Source organism: Aythya ferina, assembly GCF_964211825.1.
Source record: "Aythya ferina genome assembly, chromosome: 7".
In the NCBI taxonomy this organism is placed as follows: Eukaryota; Metazoa; Chordata; class Aves; order Anseriformes; family Anatidae; genus Aythya; species Aythya ferina.
The window spans coordinates 17,232,593-17,248,058 of NC_140302.1; the positions used below are offsets into that span (position 1 = coordinate 17,232,593).

The 15,466-nt window shown below is 48.4% G+C and overlaps 2 protein-coding genes across 8 annotated transcripts; one reads left to right on the plus strand and one right to left on the minus strand.

Annotated features, from left to right (window-relative positions):
• The first annotated feature begins 1,496 nt into the window (after positions 1 to 1,496).
• On the plus strand, positions 1,497 to 8,147 carry LOC311440199 (cytochrome P450 2C9-like). 3 transcript variants are annotated; one of them, XR_014695263.1, is made up of 10 exons: positions 1,497 to 1,759; positions 2,087 to 2,249; positions 3,260 to 3,409; positions 3,818 to 3,978; positions 4,223 to 4,399; positions 4,925 to 5,066; positions 5,501 to 5,688; positions 6,881 to 7,022; positions 7,541 to 7,871; positions 7,961 to 8,147. XR_014695263.1 is itself a non-coding variant. In XM_084526768.1 (9 exons), exons 1-9 carry the CDS (start codon positions 1,580 to 1,582, stop codon positions 7,720 to 7,722), a joined length of 1,485 nt encoding a protein of 494 aa, XP_084382894.1. In that variant the 5' UTR covers positions 1,497 to 1,579; the 3' UTR covers positions 7,723 to 8,147. The 3 variants fall into 3 exon arrangements, 1 of the variants encoding a protein (XP_084382894.1); XR_014695264.1 differs by having other exon boundaries at positions 7,541 to 7,856; XM_084526768.1 differs by having other exon boundaries at positions 7,541 to 8,147.
• Positions 8,148 to 8,879: 732 nt separating this feature from the next.
• LOC311440202 (uncharacterized protein) lies at positions 8,880 to 15,338 on the minus strand. Of its 5 annotated transcripts, none has more exons than XR_014695265.1 (6): positions 12,572 to 12,779; positions 12,289 to 12,324; positions 11,291 to 11,341; positions 10,918 to 11,034; positions 9,780 to 9,845; positions 8,880 to 9,360 (listed from the first exon to the last, which is right to left on the minus strand). XR_014695265.1 is itself a non-coding variant. In XM_084526778.1 (6 exons), exons 1-6 carry the CDS (start codon positions 15,159 to 15,161, stop codon positions 9,187 to 9,189), a joined length of 516 nt encoding a protein of 171 aa, XP_084382904.1. In that variant the 5' UTR covers positions 15,162 to 15,338; the 3' UTR covers positions 8,880 to 9,186. The 5 variants fall into 5 exon arrangements, 4 of the variants coding, with proteins under 4 accessions (XP_084382904.1, XP_084382905.1, XP_084382902.1 ...); XM_084526778.1 differs by lacking the exon at positions 12,572 to 12,779 and adding an exon at positions 15,129 to 15,338 and having other exon boundaries at positions 9,780 to 9,884; XM_084526779.1 differs by lacking the exon at positions 12,572 to 12,779 and adding an exon at positions 15,129 to 15,327.
• Between the last annotated feature and the right edge of the window lie 128 nt (positions 15,339 to 15,466).

Sequence of the window (15,466 nt, forward strand, 5' to 3'; positions counted from 1 at the left end):
CTCTTGTACTACTGCTGCACACCCTGGTAAAGAGTTTCTCTTCATCTCGCTTGTGAACCTCCTTTAAGTACTGGAAGGTCACTATACGGTGTCCCTGGAACCTTCTCTACTTTAGGTTAAATGACCCCAAATCTTCCTAGGAGAGGTGCTCCAGCCCTCTGATCATCCCCGTGGCTCTCCTCTGGTCCCACTCCAACAGGTCCATGTCTCCCTTGCGCTGGAGCCCCCAGGGCTGGACGCAGTACTCCATGGGGGGTGTCATGAGTGCGGAATAGAGAGGGAGAATTGCCTCCCTTGAACTATTGGCCACATTTCCTGAGACAGCCCAGGAGATGACTGGATTTCTGTGCTGCAAGTGCGCACTGCCAGCTCACATCGAGATTTTCATACACCAGTACCTGCAAGTCATTCTCCAAAGGGCTGTTCTCATCCTGTTCACCACTCTGGTGTTTGTAATTGCCCCAGCCCAGGCGCAGGACCTTGCACTTGGCCTTGTTGAACTTCCCGAGATTTACATGGGCCCACCTCTCAATGTCAGTGTCCCTCTGGATGGCATCCCTTCCCTCTAGAGTTTCCACTGCACCACTCAGCTGGCATCAGCCACAGACTTGCTGAGGGTGCACCCATCAAACATTAACAAAAGAAGAACTTGTTTTGATGATGCCGTGTTCCAGAAGTAGGTTGGGTGGGCATTTTTGTCTTTGCAACTGCAAACTATTTCTCAGTTTGCACTAACCTTTACTCAGTCTCTCACAAGTTCAGCTCTTTCTCAGCCTGGGAACCCATTCCCTAGAAGCCCTCTCAAGTTCTTGATTACTCTCTTCTCTACCTCCTCATCTCCCTCTTTCTCTCCTTTACAAAACCTTGAAGAGGTCAGAGTCTCAAGGTTCCTTTTCATACATCTCTCTTCTAGTAGGCCCATTGTGTCTATCACCATGCCCGGAGACCTTTCTGCCTGTGCTAGGTGAATATTTTATACCTTCCTCTCTTGTGAGGCCATACCATCCCCTAGGGAGAGAAACTGAGGCACTTGCTTTGCTCACAAGACAACACATCCGTGTGTTCAGCACACTGCCTGCAGTGTGACCTCCCCTGCTAGCACCAGGAAGCCTTCAGGAACAAGCAGGGATGGCTGTCCCCACTGAGAACTAATGCAAACAATGCTGAAGAATGGGAAACCCACACGGCACCGAGGTACGCGGAAGGTGCTCTCATAACAGCAAATTTCTGGGAGCACCTCAAGTGGAATGCCCAGCCCATACTATTATGTCCGTAACAATGAAGCTTAAGTGAAACAAATCAAGTCTTACAAGCACATTTTTAACTTAATCTCTGTTGGCCTCTGCAGTTGCTTGAGACAAGGTGTGTCGTTAATGACCAATTAACTTTGGAGAAGTTCAGTCCTGGTTTCGCAACACGGCAGTCTCAAATGATTGACTAGTAACATTGGATAACTCAGCCACGTGATCAAAAACGTGATGTTGACCTAACAGAGCAGAGCACTTCAGTATATAAGCTCAGGCTTGGGCAGCCCGACTTGATTCCTCCTGAGCCTCTCAAGCTCTCCTCCACTTGGAAAATGGAGCTGCTGGGGGCAGCATCTGTTGTTCTCCTGGTTTGTGTTGTTTGCCTGCTCAACTTCGCAAGATGGAAAATCAGGTCTGGAAAGGGGAAGATGCCTCCAGGACCAGCTCCTCTTCCCATCCTAGGGAATCTGCTGCAGGTGAAACCAAAGGACTTAACCAAAACCCTTGAGAAGGTAAGGACTCTCTTTTTCCCCTCGGTTTCTTCTCGGGGTGAGAAGTGTGTGTGCTCTGTGCATGGGGACAACATGTGGCTATAGCCTGATGACTGCCAACCCCGGAGGAGCAGAAAAGCCATGGGGATCTCAGCTGTCGTCGTCCCCTCTCCCCCACGCTCTCACCCTTGCTTAGGATCTGATGGCTGACTGACATTTGCCATGAGAGGACCAGATCTTAATCCTGTTGGTCTGTGAGGCTGCACTGCCCGCAGAACAATGCAGCAGTGTGGTCACTTTTCAACTCCTCCTCTCTACACGGCCGTGTTCTCTCTTGCATTTTGACAGCTCAGCGAAGAGTATGGGCCAGTTTTCACAGTGCACCTGGGCTCTGATCCAGTGGTGGTGCTGTGTGGACATGACGTGGTAAAAGAAGCCTTGATTGATCGTGGGGATGAGTTTGCTGCCAGAGGAAGGATGCCACTGGGAGACCGGGCTAACGAAGGATTAGGTATGTTCACTGACTGAGCTCCTCCTAAGGCTAAGGGAAGGGCTGAGGACAAGTGTGGCAGGGTGTGCATGGGGCATGCCATGCACAAGGACATGAGTGACATGGGGGGGGTCCCACCTGGAGAATGGCAGGCAGGGCAGCCTGCAACTGCTGGCTTCCACTACCCAAAGAGGATTTCTAAGAAATGGGGCTCGATTTATCTCACTGATGCACAGTGGAAAGGCAAGCAACAACAGCCTCAGGCTGCAGCACAGGAAGTTCTGTGTGGATGTGAGGGATGAATTGTTCGCAAGGAGGTTGGGGATCACAGAATCACAGAATTTCTAGGTTGGAAGAGACCTCAAGATCATCGAGTCCAACCTCTACCTAACGCTAACAATCCCCACTAATCCATATCCCTAAGCTCTACGTCTAAACGTCTTTTAAAGACTTCCAGGGATGTTGACTCCACCACTTCCCTGGGCAGCCTGTTCCAATGCCTCACAACCCTTTCGGTAAAGAAGTTCTTCCTAACATCTAAGCTAAAACTCCCCTGGCACAACTTTAGCCCATTCCCCCTCATCCTGTCTCCAGGCACGTGGGAGAACAGACCAACCCCCACCTCACTACAGCCTCCTTTAAGGTATCCGTAGAGAGCGATAAGGTCGCCCCTGAGCCTCCTTTTCTCCAGGCTGAACAAGCCCAGCTCCCTCAGCCGCTCCTCATAGGACTTGTTCTCCAGGCCCCTCAGCAGCTTCGTTGCCCTTCTCTGGACTCGCTCAAGCACCTCCATGTCCTTCTTCTAGCAAGGGGCCCAAAACTGAACACAGTACTCGAGGTGCGTGCTGGAGAAGGTCAAAAGCAGGCAGCTGGACTACAGGACCTCCAGAGGTTGTCTCCAGACCACAGTACTCTGAGATGCTATGTCATTGCTATCTACAGGGCTAGGATTCACTGTCATCATGAGTCTCCATTTATCTTACATCCAGTGCACCAAAGTCAGGTCTTCGCTCTTTCTTCTTCCTCTGCAGGCATTATTTTCAGCAACAACGAGGGGTGGCTACATGTCCGTCGGTTTGCTCTCACCACTCTGCGCAACTTTGGGATGGGGAAGAGGAGCATTGAAGAGAGGATCCAAGAGGAAGCCGAGCACTTGCTTGAAGAGCTCAGAAAAACAGAGAGTATAGTCTATTTTTAATATAGTTTATTTAAAAAAAAAAAAAAAAAAAAAAGAAAAAAAGACTGCATTTAGGGAGCCCACGTCCTTAAGCATAAGCTGTGGAGTCTCCATCCTTAGAAGTATTCAGAAGTTGTCGGGACATGGTCCTGGGCAAATGGTTCTAGAAGGGGCTGGACAAGATGATTTCCAGAGGTTTGCCAACCATTTTGTGATTCTGCGAATTGATGTTCCCATGCATTTGGTCTTTGCAACAGCTGCCCCTCGTTACAAAGCACTGTAAGTTTCCACTAACCTGTGAGTTTCCACTAACCACCAGAGGTCAGGTTACCCACAGTAGCTGTAGGTTTTTAGGTTTTGCCTTTTTTTGTGATTTCTTTTTTAATGGCTTATAACTTTTCTGAACTCACAGAAATGCCCTTTGACCCAACATTTATGCTGAGCTGCACCGTCTCCAATGTCATATGCTCCGTTATCTTTGGGAAACGATATGACTATAAAGACAAGAAGTTCCTGTCTCTGATGAACAACATGAACAACATCTTTGAGATGCTCAGCTCCCGCTGGGGACAGGTACCTTCAGCAACTATTTCACAGTGGTGACATTCTCCCAGGGGAGCAGGAGGCTTCCCTCCCAATGAAGTCTCACTTCAACCTTCAAACCAGGACCCATCAATGTTCTGCTGCTCAAGAGCAAGAAACACCCTTGCAAATGCAGCTGGTTTTGCCAACTAAGTGCAGCTTCTCCCTAGTCCTAACCACTCTTTTTCTCCACCTCTGGGATTCCTACTAAGACCTCCTCTTTCTTTCCTTCCAGCTATACCAGATGTTCCCAGAGATCCTGGATTACTTCCCTGGCCCACACAACAGAATATTCAAAGAAATTGATGCTGTAAAAGCCTTTGTAGCAGAGGAAGTGAAGACACACCAAGCCTACCTGGATCCCAGCTCTCCTCAGGATTTCATTGACTGCTTTCTCAGCAAAATGCAGGAGGTAAGGAGAGAGCATACAGTCCCAGCTCATCCCCAAACACCCTTTCCTTTCCTAACTAATACAAATATTGGGATATCCCCTTGTGAGGGCTGAACACAAGCAACTGTCTGTGCTAGTGGAAAGGCACTGACAACACCCCTGATGTTGCCTGTGCTACAGCTTACAGCTGGTGGTCTGCACCCTCCATGTTCATTACCCACAGCTGCTTGGACACCAAGACCTACAACTGCTTGCACCAAAACACAGGGGCGTTTGCAGGCTGGTCTTGCAGCTCTTGCACTGGAAAGCAGTTGGCACAGCAAGGGCAAGCAGACGGCTATATACCTAACATACAGTGTGCAGTTTCAAAGAAGGCTGCTCTGGGGTCTTGCTTACTGCACAGAGATAGCATTGAAACATCCTACATGGCTGCCGCACCTTATCAGAGAAATGCAACAGTTCTGGGTGGAAAGCAGGGCCCACGGTGACACAAGAAAGGGCCCTTTTCTCAGTTCAACTAGAGAAATAACCCAGCCTTTTCTCTAGGAAAAAGACAATCCCAATTCCAGCTTCCACTTGAAGAACCTGATAACCACAGCCTTTGACTTGTTCATTGGTGGAACTGAGACGACTAGCACCACCTTAAGATATGGGTTTCTGCTTCTTCTCAAATACCCACAGATACAAGGTACCAGTCTATGATCTCTTCTCCTCTAGCCATTCCCTTGGGCTGGACACAGATCTAATGCTACTGCCTTTTCAACTTCTCTTCTCTCATATTCTACCTAAATGGGCAAAGTCCTTGTATGCTCATACCCCTCAAGGGCCATTACACATCCCTCAGCTTCACTGGCCATCAACAGCAAATGCACCCCCTCATCAGCAAGGGATTTGGCTGTGTCCACATCTTTCTCTCTTGCTACTCCTATTTAGCCAAGTTTGTTATAAGGGCATTGTTTGCACAGGCTGCAGTGGAGTTGCTTTCCAGACTACACCAAAATCAATATAAATGCTCCCATCATTTGCTAGCAAATCCATGAGGTTTGTGGACAGCTTAGGACAAGCTGTTTGGGTGGGTTTGGCTTTATTCACCCATCTTATGGTTTGTGCTTCTCTTGACAGAGAAAGTTCAAGAAGAGATTGACCGGGTCGTAGGACGATCACGAAGACCTTGTGTGGCTGACCGGACCCAGATGCCCTACACAGATGCAGTGGCCCATGAAATCCAGCGCTTTATCACCCTCATCCCCTTGAGCGTCCCTCATGCTGTGACCAAAGACATCTACTTCAGAGAGCATTTCATTCCCAAGGTTAGTGGGCAAGCTCCCTCAAGTCCAGCAACAAGGTGGCAGCATGCTTGCTCTCAGGCTGTCGGTTACACGCCAGAAGCTAGAAATGCTGTGACCTGACCATGTCATCACCTGGGCCTTCATAGAGTTTTCCTCAGATCCCCAGGCTGCTGTAGCATACCTGCAATTCCTTGTTGCTTTCCCCTGGGCTGAGACTGGAACACTAGGTCTGCCCAACACCTCTGCTCACTTGCTCTGTGGGTTGACCTATCAGTAGAAACATGCTGAGCTCACAAATAGAACAGAGCAGTGTCTCCTCACAAAGGCAGCAAAGCTGGGGAACTGCTCACTGCCATCTGGGGGAGCCTGGCATCTCCTTGGAGGCAGAGTCAGTCTGTGATTATTGAGAGTAGAGACCCCAAGGCAAAATGTGATGGACACTGTATTTACATTCAGATGAATGAACAGAACCTGTTTGCCCTGTTCTTACACACTTACTGAGGCAATCCTTGTTGGCCACTCCCAGAGGCAGCCTGATAGGCTAGGGCAGCCCATGGCCTGGTTTGGCCTGGACCACTGCAGTGATGCTCATGTTACTTCCCATCTTCTGAGGGACCACAAACACTGGGGGAACAGCAACATGGGGCCTGTTGGCGTCACGATTTTCATCTGTCACTGTAAAATCAAGACAGCACCCAGGGAACTAGCAGAGTCCAGCTTCTAGCAGAGTGCTCTTTTGTCATCACTTCTGGATCGTTTATCCTGTTCCCCAGTCAGGGACTGCTCAGAAAGTAAGAAGAAAGAGGATGGAGGCAGGAAAAAAATTGTCAGAAGGGAAGAGAGCTACAATCTTGTGTGCTTTTGCTTTTCAGGGCTCACAGAAAAGAAGGAACATTGTACATCTACAAGTTCATTATAGTGAAACACCAAGAAAGAAGAATTAGGTGGGGTGTCCCCAAACAACCAGAGAAAGGAGAGGATAAATGGGCTGAAACAGAAAGGGAACACAGGAGGGGCAGCCAGAACAACTGTCTATGCTGTAACATCTAGCAGGGCCTCCCTAAATGTGCCTCTCCAAAGGGAGAGTCCCCAAAGGGCCGCTGAAGGCTCTGAGAGGATTGCACTAATTACCTCAGCCTTAACTTGACAGGCAGTGGGGTTAAGTGACCTTAGTCACCTCCCCTTCACTTCTGCTCTTCTTGTCTTACTGCAGGGCACCACAATCTTCCCCGTCCTCAGTTCTGTGCTGTATAACAGCAAGGAGTTCCCAAACCCACATGAGTTTAATCCTGGACATTTCTTGAACGAGAACGGCACCTTTAGGAAGAGTGAACTCTTCATGCCCTTCTCAGCAGGTAACACACAGGCTTCCTCTCCCAGGAGCTGCTGTCCTCCCCTGGGGGAACCACCCTGCTTTTTCCCATAACACCTGCTCCCCGTGTGGTCCTGCCACTACTTCCCTGGGGCTCGCTGCTCTCTGTGTACCTACTCGCTGCTGTTCCTTCCCACCCACATCAGCCCTCTCTTTTGGGGGCTTTTTAGAACTCCTACTGGGAGCTGCCACTCTTTCTGGGCACCTTTAAGTAGGCTACTCGCAACCACTCACCTACCAACAGCCCCAGCCCTCCTCTTTATCACCCACGCTGTGTCACCTCACTCTCTCGACCTCTCCACGTGATGCCTCCTCCCTCCACTCTCCAGGCTTCTCCTGTTCTTCGTTCACACACCCAGTCAGTCACCTCCCTGCTGCTATTTACTAGCTTTATTTACTAGCTGCACCTAGTAAACAAAGCTGCATAGCACGTAGGCCTAGCACAAACTCCAACCCACTCAGCAGCACTTGCTCAGTGCTATTTGTTGTCTTTACTTCCAGGGAAGCGAATATGCCCTGGAGAGGGCCTGGCACGCATGGAGATATTCTTGTTCCTGACCACCATCTTGCAGAACTTCACCTTGAAGGCTGTCCTCAAGCCTGAGGAGCTCAGCATAACCCCTACGCTGAGTGGATTAGGAAATGTTCCTCCCTTTTACCAGCTCTGTGCTCTTCCCCGCTGAAGGGCACAAAACCTCTGTGCGGTGTTCCCTAGCCCATCTAGTCCTCTATATCTCTACGCCTCTACTAAATCCAATGACAGGAGTATTGGCTCACCTACACAACACCCCCAGGAAGACAGCTCCCAAAGTCCCAGGCTCTTCAAACCTGGGTGCATACACAGAGCAGATGATTTCAAAGCCTCCCAGAATTGCTCTACTGTGTCACAGGGAAGTTGTGTGTGTGTGTGAGACTCTGCAGCCCCTTGCACTGACACTGTGTGTGCTCACTGAGTGCAGAAGTCCCACTGAACAGCCAAATTGCTTACAAACAGGGCTCCTGTGGCTGCCCACGACCTGCAGCACGTGTCCCACTGAGGGCAGCATGCTCTGCTGATGGACAGTATGGTACGTGTACATTAACAGCCCAATAAAGAAAAATCTATTTATGAGGCCTTGAGCTGCTGCTTTCTTTGGGTTGGGGCAGTCCCCGCAGCCACTGCTCCACTGCAGAGCAGGTCACAGCACCTGTGGCCACGGCGCTGCCAGAAGAGCTGACAGGCAGCATCCCTCCTGGATGACAGCACTCCTCCATTCACAGGCTGAAGCTCTGGCTACTTTCAGTGCTGTGCCCCTTTGGTGGGACCTCTGTCTCCACCTGGGTGCCCCTCTCATTCCTAGGGTACTCCATGGCCCAGCCTTTCCACAGGCGGGGAGCATCTTCCCTTCGGCTCCTCTTTCTTCCCAAAGCATTTTCCAACACAACCCTGCCTGTCACCGTGGCCACCCAGCATCCTCGCATGAATCGAGATGGGGCTGCAGAGGAGACCATTTCTCTGAATGGTGTCTCTTACTGAAATCATAGGAGAATAAGCATTCCTACTTCACCTCCTGGCTGAAATACCTGTTGTAGGGGCACAGAGAAAATAGTGTGAGTGAGACACCACTGTGGGTAAGGATTAGCCGAGAACTAAGGGAAATTGCCATCCCTGGGGCTAAAGTCAGCAGCTGGAACTTCACTCCCTCCAGTTTTCTTGGGCTTATCACTTCACCTCATTTACAGTCTAGTCTCCTTCTGTCAAATGAAAACAAGGGTTCATTCATGTTTTCCCAAGCAGTTGTGAGGAGCTCAAGAACCTGAATGTGGGGATTCCAGCAAACACTCTACTTGTCCACTCTACTGTCACTACAAGGATTTAGATGTTCTTTATTAAAATAAATTAAATTCAGGAGAACAGCAAGACCACCTCTCCCACAGCACTTTGTTACTTCCAAAATGAGGGGAATCTCATTTTGCTTCCATATCTCAGAGGCATAATTCCAAACGGGTTCTTTCGCCATGCAGTCTCTTTGTCCTGTTCTCTAGAATTTCCTGTATGCACAAAGAGAAAACTCTTGTTCATGAAATGCAGCTGTGTAGCCCCTAGTGTCCAGGAAAAGGATTGTGTCTGTTATTTCTGGTTCCAGCCACAATTTGGTGCTTTTCTCTCAGTGAAAGGGAGGATGATTTTCATAAACGTATTCCACCACAGGTGGCTCTCTTCTGGGCTTATTCATCCTTGGGGGCTTTGCCTGTGCTTGGATGTCTGGTCTGAAGTGTTTTTGTTGATCTCCATTTACGTAGACGTTTGTCGTCTCCTCCATCATGGTCAGATAAAAGTCCTAGAAGCAAAATATTATTTCTGCAATGGCTGTAACAAAGTACTCAGGCTAGAGAGAATACAGTGCATGAGAATTCCTGCCTTTCTTTGGAAATGTTTGGCAGTATTTTGAAGAAAATGTATTTGCTCATATTTCAGGTTCATTCCTCCCTCCATTTTTGCCCATGCAGGATGCAGCTGGAATACCTGTGTACTCTAAAAACAATGGCACTCTATTGCTGGCCCCTCATCTGAGATTGCACCAGACAGACATACAGCTAGAAACAGCAGTAGTGTAGGAGCCACAGGCAAGCATGGGGAGAGAGCTTTCCATGAAGTCTCTATTATTTGTCTAGGGCTACCCTTAAAGCCAGTCCTTTGTTTAGTAACTCACTCGGAAGCCTGTGTGCTACAGTAAGAATCAGTTAACAGATGACTTACATCTGGAGGTCTGGGAGGAGATCGTTCATATTCGTGTTCTTCCTGTATCTCAGGACAGCCACTTCTCTGAAGAGGTGAGCAGAAAGAGTGACAAACACCACCTATCTACAATTCACCAACAACAGTTCAAGAAGTACAGAGCAGGGAAAAAACGTCCTGTTACCAAAGTGCTCAGAACTCAGAACATACTCGGGGCCGAAATAACCACATGGAATAATATCTAACAATCTAAGCTGGACGTCAAAATGATTTTTCATCTGGGACAATTACACGGGCCACTTGATGTGAGCCCATGGGAATTACCTTGTAGCAGTGAACCCTTGATGCCCAAGAATCGCCTTCACTACATCATCCTAAACCCACCCGGTCCCCTTTAATATAGGGGAAAACACTCACTAGCACAATTACACACAGAGAAAACAAAACAAATCAAAAAAACTTCAACCAACAACAACAACATGGAAATCACCTCCCTCGGTACTGTTACAGGTTTCGTTCTGAAGTAAGAAAACAATGAGCCATGCAAGCCCTAGAGCTGGTTAAAACACCTAGAAAAGTGGTAGGGGGAGGAAAGGGCCATAGAACCATCAGTGTTTGGCTGCCACAATGCTTCCTGATTTTCCTCTTCCGTGGACACATGAATGCTTTTTCACCCCAGAGGAACAAGGCAGGGTACTACACAACCCCCTCGCTCTACCCCACCAATGGGGAGGTGGGCATTTAAACCCACCCCATGGGCTGGAACAGAGGAAAAAGTTGACCACATAGTATGAAACGATGCGGCAGTGTTTGGGGAACTAAATAACACTATTTTGTAGTCAGAGGATTCCTGAACGAATGATTTCCTCTAGCAAATAACAAGAGAAATCCACTGAAGAACAATGATGATAGATTCTTTGGTTACTTCCTGCTAGTTAACGGACCACTTGGCAGTAACTCTCCCATATTTTCACACGAATTTCTCTTTTATCTTTATGATCCTGTAACTCCTTGCAGAGCAGTGACGGTTTGTGGGTAGGGGTGCCTAGGGGTTCAGTCTTGAACATCCTAAGAGCTGCAGAAGGTACTGAACCAGAACTCTGATGTAGAGGACTAGGCTCACAAGTGGCAAGGCATCCAGGAGATGGAAGGTATTTACCTGCTTCCAGCTGAAGTTTGACCACTGGAGAACACAGACCACTGCCAAGATGACTGCAAGGACCAAGGCCAGGAAGCTGGGTATCCCTGCAGCTACTCCAATCACCCAGGGCTGGTACTAACTCACAAAGAAAGAGAATCAGGTCAAATGCATGCATGGTGATCCTTTAATGCTGTGCTCAGTAGCAGAGTGTGGGGCTAGCATGCAACAAGGATAGCCAATGTGAGAGACAAAACTGCAGCCCTGGGCCACAACAGCGGCATCTAGCCCAGCTGCACTGCAAATGGGAATGGACAAAGGTAGCAAAGATTTGATTTTAGAGGGAAAATGCTCCATGAAAACAATCTCATTAAATAACAAAGCAAAGTCTTACCCCATAACAATCTGCTTGGACAGCTGTGTTTCCTATTGTAGTTGCAGAAGTCTAGAAATAAGATGGTTAAAGAACATTGCGAAAATATATTTCATATAAAGCTAACATGGACAGAGGCTAAGCAAGCAGTTGCAAGACTTCAATAACAGCCCATGGTAGGTTACACACGGAGAACTCGGCTGCACCCTGAGGCTGTGGCCTGTGAGTGCCAGTCATAAGCAAGAACCCAGACTTTGGTCCTTCCAGCAATGGCTCTGCCTGGAAGGAATACATGTTCTTCCTCAGAAAGGGGCTTAGGGCTGGAAAAAAAAAAGTGTACGCAGGAAATAAGCACAAATATATGCCAGAGAAAGCTGGACTCTGAAGGGGAAGCAGCAAAAAGGATAGCAGGAAGCCCCAAGAAATGATGTGCTTTTGCAACAGGCTGCTCTCTGTCCCTGCCACATCATCTGCCTGCTTGGCCTTCCCTCGAGCATCAGTCAGTGGAGGGTGCTGCACACTCTGCCTGGGTTCACAGAAGCAATGCGTGTAGTGCAGGGCCCTGAAAACTGCGTGTAACCCAAAACAAAACCCTCTGGATTTTTCTAGCCATTGAAAAATGTCCCACCCAGCTCCAAAGGCAGCTGAGGCCCCACGACAAGAAAGCCTATCACACAGTGATGGTGGCAAGCGCATCGCTTGTTATTCCCTTGCCCAGACTGACCCACCGCCTGCAGCTGACAGCTCATGCAGTAAAATACTGCAAACTTACTGGATTTGCCCATTTCTAAATAAACGAGAAAACAGGCACAAATGCAGGACTGGGGGTTCTGTAAGCATCTCACCTGCCCTTATTGCTACAATATAACGTCAGTGGCGTTAGGACAGTATGTCAGAGAAGATCCCCAGCAGCCGCCCACCCAGAACAGCACCTCCTTCTCTTCCAGAACTTCCCCAGCTCCTATATGTACCACAGTGCTGAGTAGGCAATAGATCTTCATCCTATGCAGTGTACTTACTGTTGTGTTGTAAAAGGCTTTGGAAAATGTTGTTGTCTGCAGAGAAATAACAAAAATACAAATAGAAAATAAAAAACGGAATTGAGTATCAGGTGGCCTGACCATCTGTGGGAGTGGGCAGGGATATTTCTGAAGTGACTGGAGGTGACGGCATGAGAATATACCGATGTGATCTGAATATTAAGTTGTGATAGTTATTCCAGAGAAAACAAAGAGCATGTCGTACTACTTAAGAAAGCAATACAAATAAATAAACTTGAACCGGTTTACTGGAATTGCTTACGCCATGCAGAGCCGCCTCTGAGTAGTCGGGGATTATCGCGCAAGGAGCTCACCCTGGCAGCTAGCTCCCAGTGAGGGAGGACAAGGCTCTTTGTCCCCACAGTGGCTGGGGAGCTACAGGAAAGTGGCAGCTGGTAAGACAGCAAGCACCTCCACCTGCAGCCTCTGAGCCCCAGACCAGCTGCAGTTCCTGCTCTTGTTGATTCAACAGACAGATGAAAAAAGGCATTAACTCCTTCCTGACTAAATTGTTTCCACAGGCAGAACAACAGCTGTTTGGTGATGTTTTGCTGCCTGGGGCAGCTGGGATACAGACACTACCATTCTAGGAGGAATGCAGAAAGAGGCTTGGAGAAAGTTAAAAGCTGCTCTCAATCTCTCTTGCTGGTGTAGCTGTACTGTTGGAAGCAGTACTGCGTCCATTAGATGGTGAGCTCTGTGGGCAGCTGAGGCCGCCTGTAGGGACGGGTGCTACTGACAGTGCTGGGAAGGGAAGCTTAGCTTTGAGGCTGGCAATGAGGGCAAGCAGTGCAGAAGCCTTTCCCTCCTCTTCTTTAATCCACAGGAAGCAACTCTGTTAAGACAGGTAGGTTCAATGTTATTACTGAACCCTGGTCAGCACCAGAAACACACAGGAATTAAATAAAAAGGAGCGAAAGAGCAAATCTGCAGAGATCTCCCCTGGAACTGATGTGGAAGGTGACAGGAGAAGACTGAAAGGGAGCTTCACTTTGCATCCACCAAAAGCCAGTAGGGAGGGAGCTGGCAGAAAGCTGCCCTTTTTCTGCCTGCAGGAAGTTCTGCTGCCATGCCCTGAGTTGGGCATGGTTATTTCAGATCAGGGAGGTCAAAGCGTGCCAATAAAAGTCTGGGCATTGCAGCTTACGGAGAAGGAAGGCTCGAACACAAGCAAGCTGAGAGAGATTTGGCTCTTCAGTCTCAGCCCAGTCTAAGGCCTGTGGTCTAGGAGCAGGACACATCACCGGGCGTGAAGGATCATAATGCTCATTGAAAGGTCCAGAACTGATCCTCCCACTACAGACTGCAGCTGGAGGCATGTTCAGAACCGTGGCCTTTACAGGCAGGCCGTGGACATTGAACTGAAAGCATAACCTTTCAACAGCTTGTCGTAGGGACTGCAGATGTTGGGAAATGCCTCTGAGCAGACACAGTTAACAACTGGTCACCAAATGAGAAGGATTGATTTCTTTCTAACTCCCCAGAGGCCCAGGTACCGCTGCACCCAGGCTGCCAGCTGGGAATGAAATACAACAGAGATGTTCTCACCTGAACTTCCTATTGTGCATTCTTTGAGCTTCCTCACTGACACATGCCTTTCTGAACAGCTGACCTGTTAATGTTTGAGCTTGGATATTTATCTTCTCTGAAGCTGTACATTTATTTTATTTCCTTCTTCTCGGTTAAAGACCGTACACTTAATGGACTTCGTGATTATTTCCAGGACTGTGCATATGCAGGTTAAATGAAAGTCCGAAGAGAAGGAGCCACATAAAATGTGTTGTTTACCTCTGTTCACCTCTCTGTGCTCAAGGTATTTGTGAAAATAGATCTGTGTGTGCCGTTGACTGTTAACAAAATCAAGTTGCCAGCTAGCAACAGGTCTGTTTGTTCCTTGCAATAACCTGACTGGTAGCCCTTGATTTGAGTAGAAATGCTTTTCCTAGCTTATTTAATCATAGTTTCAGACCAGGGGTAAAGACTTAATCCCTTAACACTTGAGGACAGAAAGTATAAAGTAAGCCCTTATTTAAAGGAAAAGCCTGGTTCTGCACTGGAGCAAGACACAGAACTAGCCCGTTTCTCTCAAGTGTACAAGAGCTTAAAGCAATTGTCTCAAGTCAGTTGCAAAAAAAATAAAAGTATGGAAATTTGTACACTACCCATTGTGAGAGAAAGGATCTTTGCGTGTAAATTACTATTGACTTCCAATGTATCAATACTTCTAGTTGTCCCAGCTGAAAATCCTGATCTGCCTGCTCTGACATTTCAAAACTTAAAGTGAGCATAATTCAACATAGTGGTTGCAGACAAATGACTGCAGTGCCCCTGCTTTTGTTTGCCGATTGCCCAGATTACTCTAGCATGATGTTTACAGGGCTCTGAGTGTCAGTGACCTGACGTGAGTTGGGTAGATTTCCCTGCAGCATTAACTACAGGAGTTACTGTCTGCCGAGGGCACATCCTGGGCAAGAGAAAGCTTTATACTGCAGTTTAGCTTAAAAAAGAAAACAACACAACCATGCTTCCACTTTGCCCCAACTGCCCAACACCAGGTGACACCTCCAGGACAGAAAAGCTGAGATAGACACTAAAACCCAGTCAGGTGTCAGAAAGCATTGGTTGCACTACAGGGAAACGCAGAGAGAGCAGAAGGGCCAGCTCGACTGACTTGGTTGGGGCAGAAAACAGGAGGGCTGAATGCTCCCAGGAAGCATTCCACCAAACACCTGAGTGATCCCATGGCCTCACTTCTCTTGCCCTGACCGCTCCCCTGAGTTCATCCATCAACCGAGAGAGACAGCACGGCTCCCACTCACCATTTCGCTCTCCTCCCCGAGAAATCCCTGCATGCGCTAACAGCTGACCGTCCGGCTCCAGGTTAGCACTCCTTTTAAGATACGCTTCTCTTCCTGCTAAAAAACAAACTGCAGACCTGTAAAGAGGAAGAGACGATGGCATTTCTGTCAGGGTGAGTCAAGTAACCTGGCTGGATCCCAGCACACCTGGTAAAGCAGCTCCTCTGCCGGGGGCAGAGTCTGGCCAGCACGTGGAAAGCTGAGCTTCAGGGCACTGAGGACTCCACCTCCTTTTTATCTGCCTTATGGCAAGCAAAAGTGCTCCTGGCTCAGATGATGTGTTTAATTCGTACCAGAGC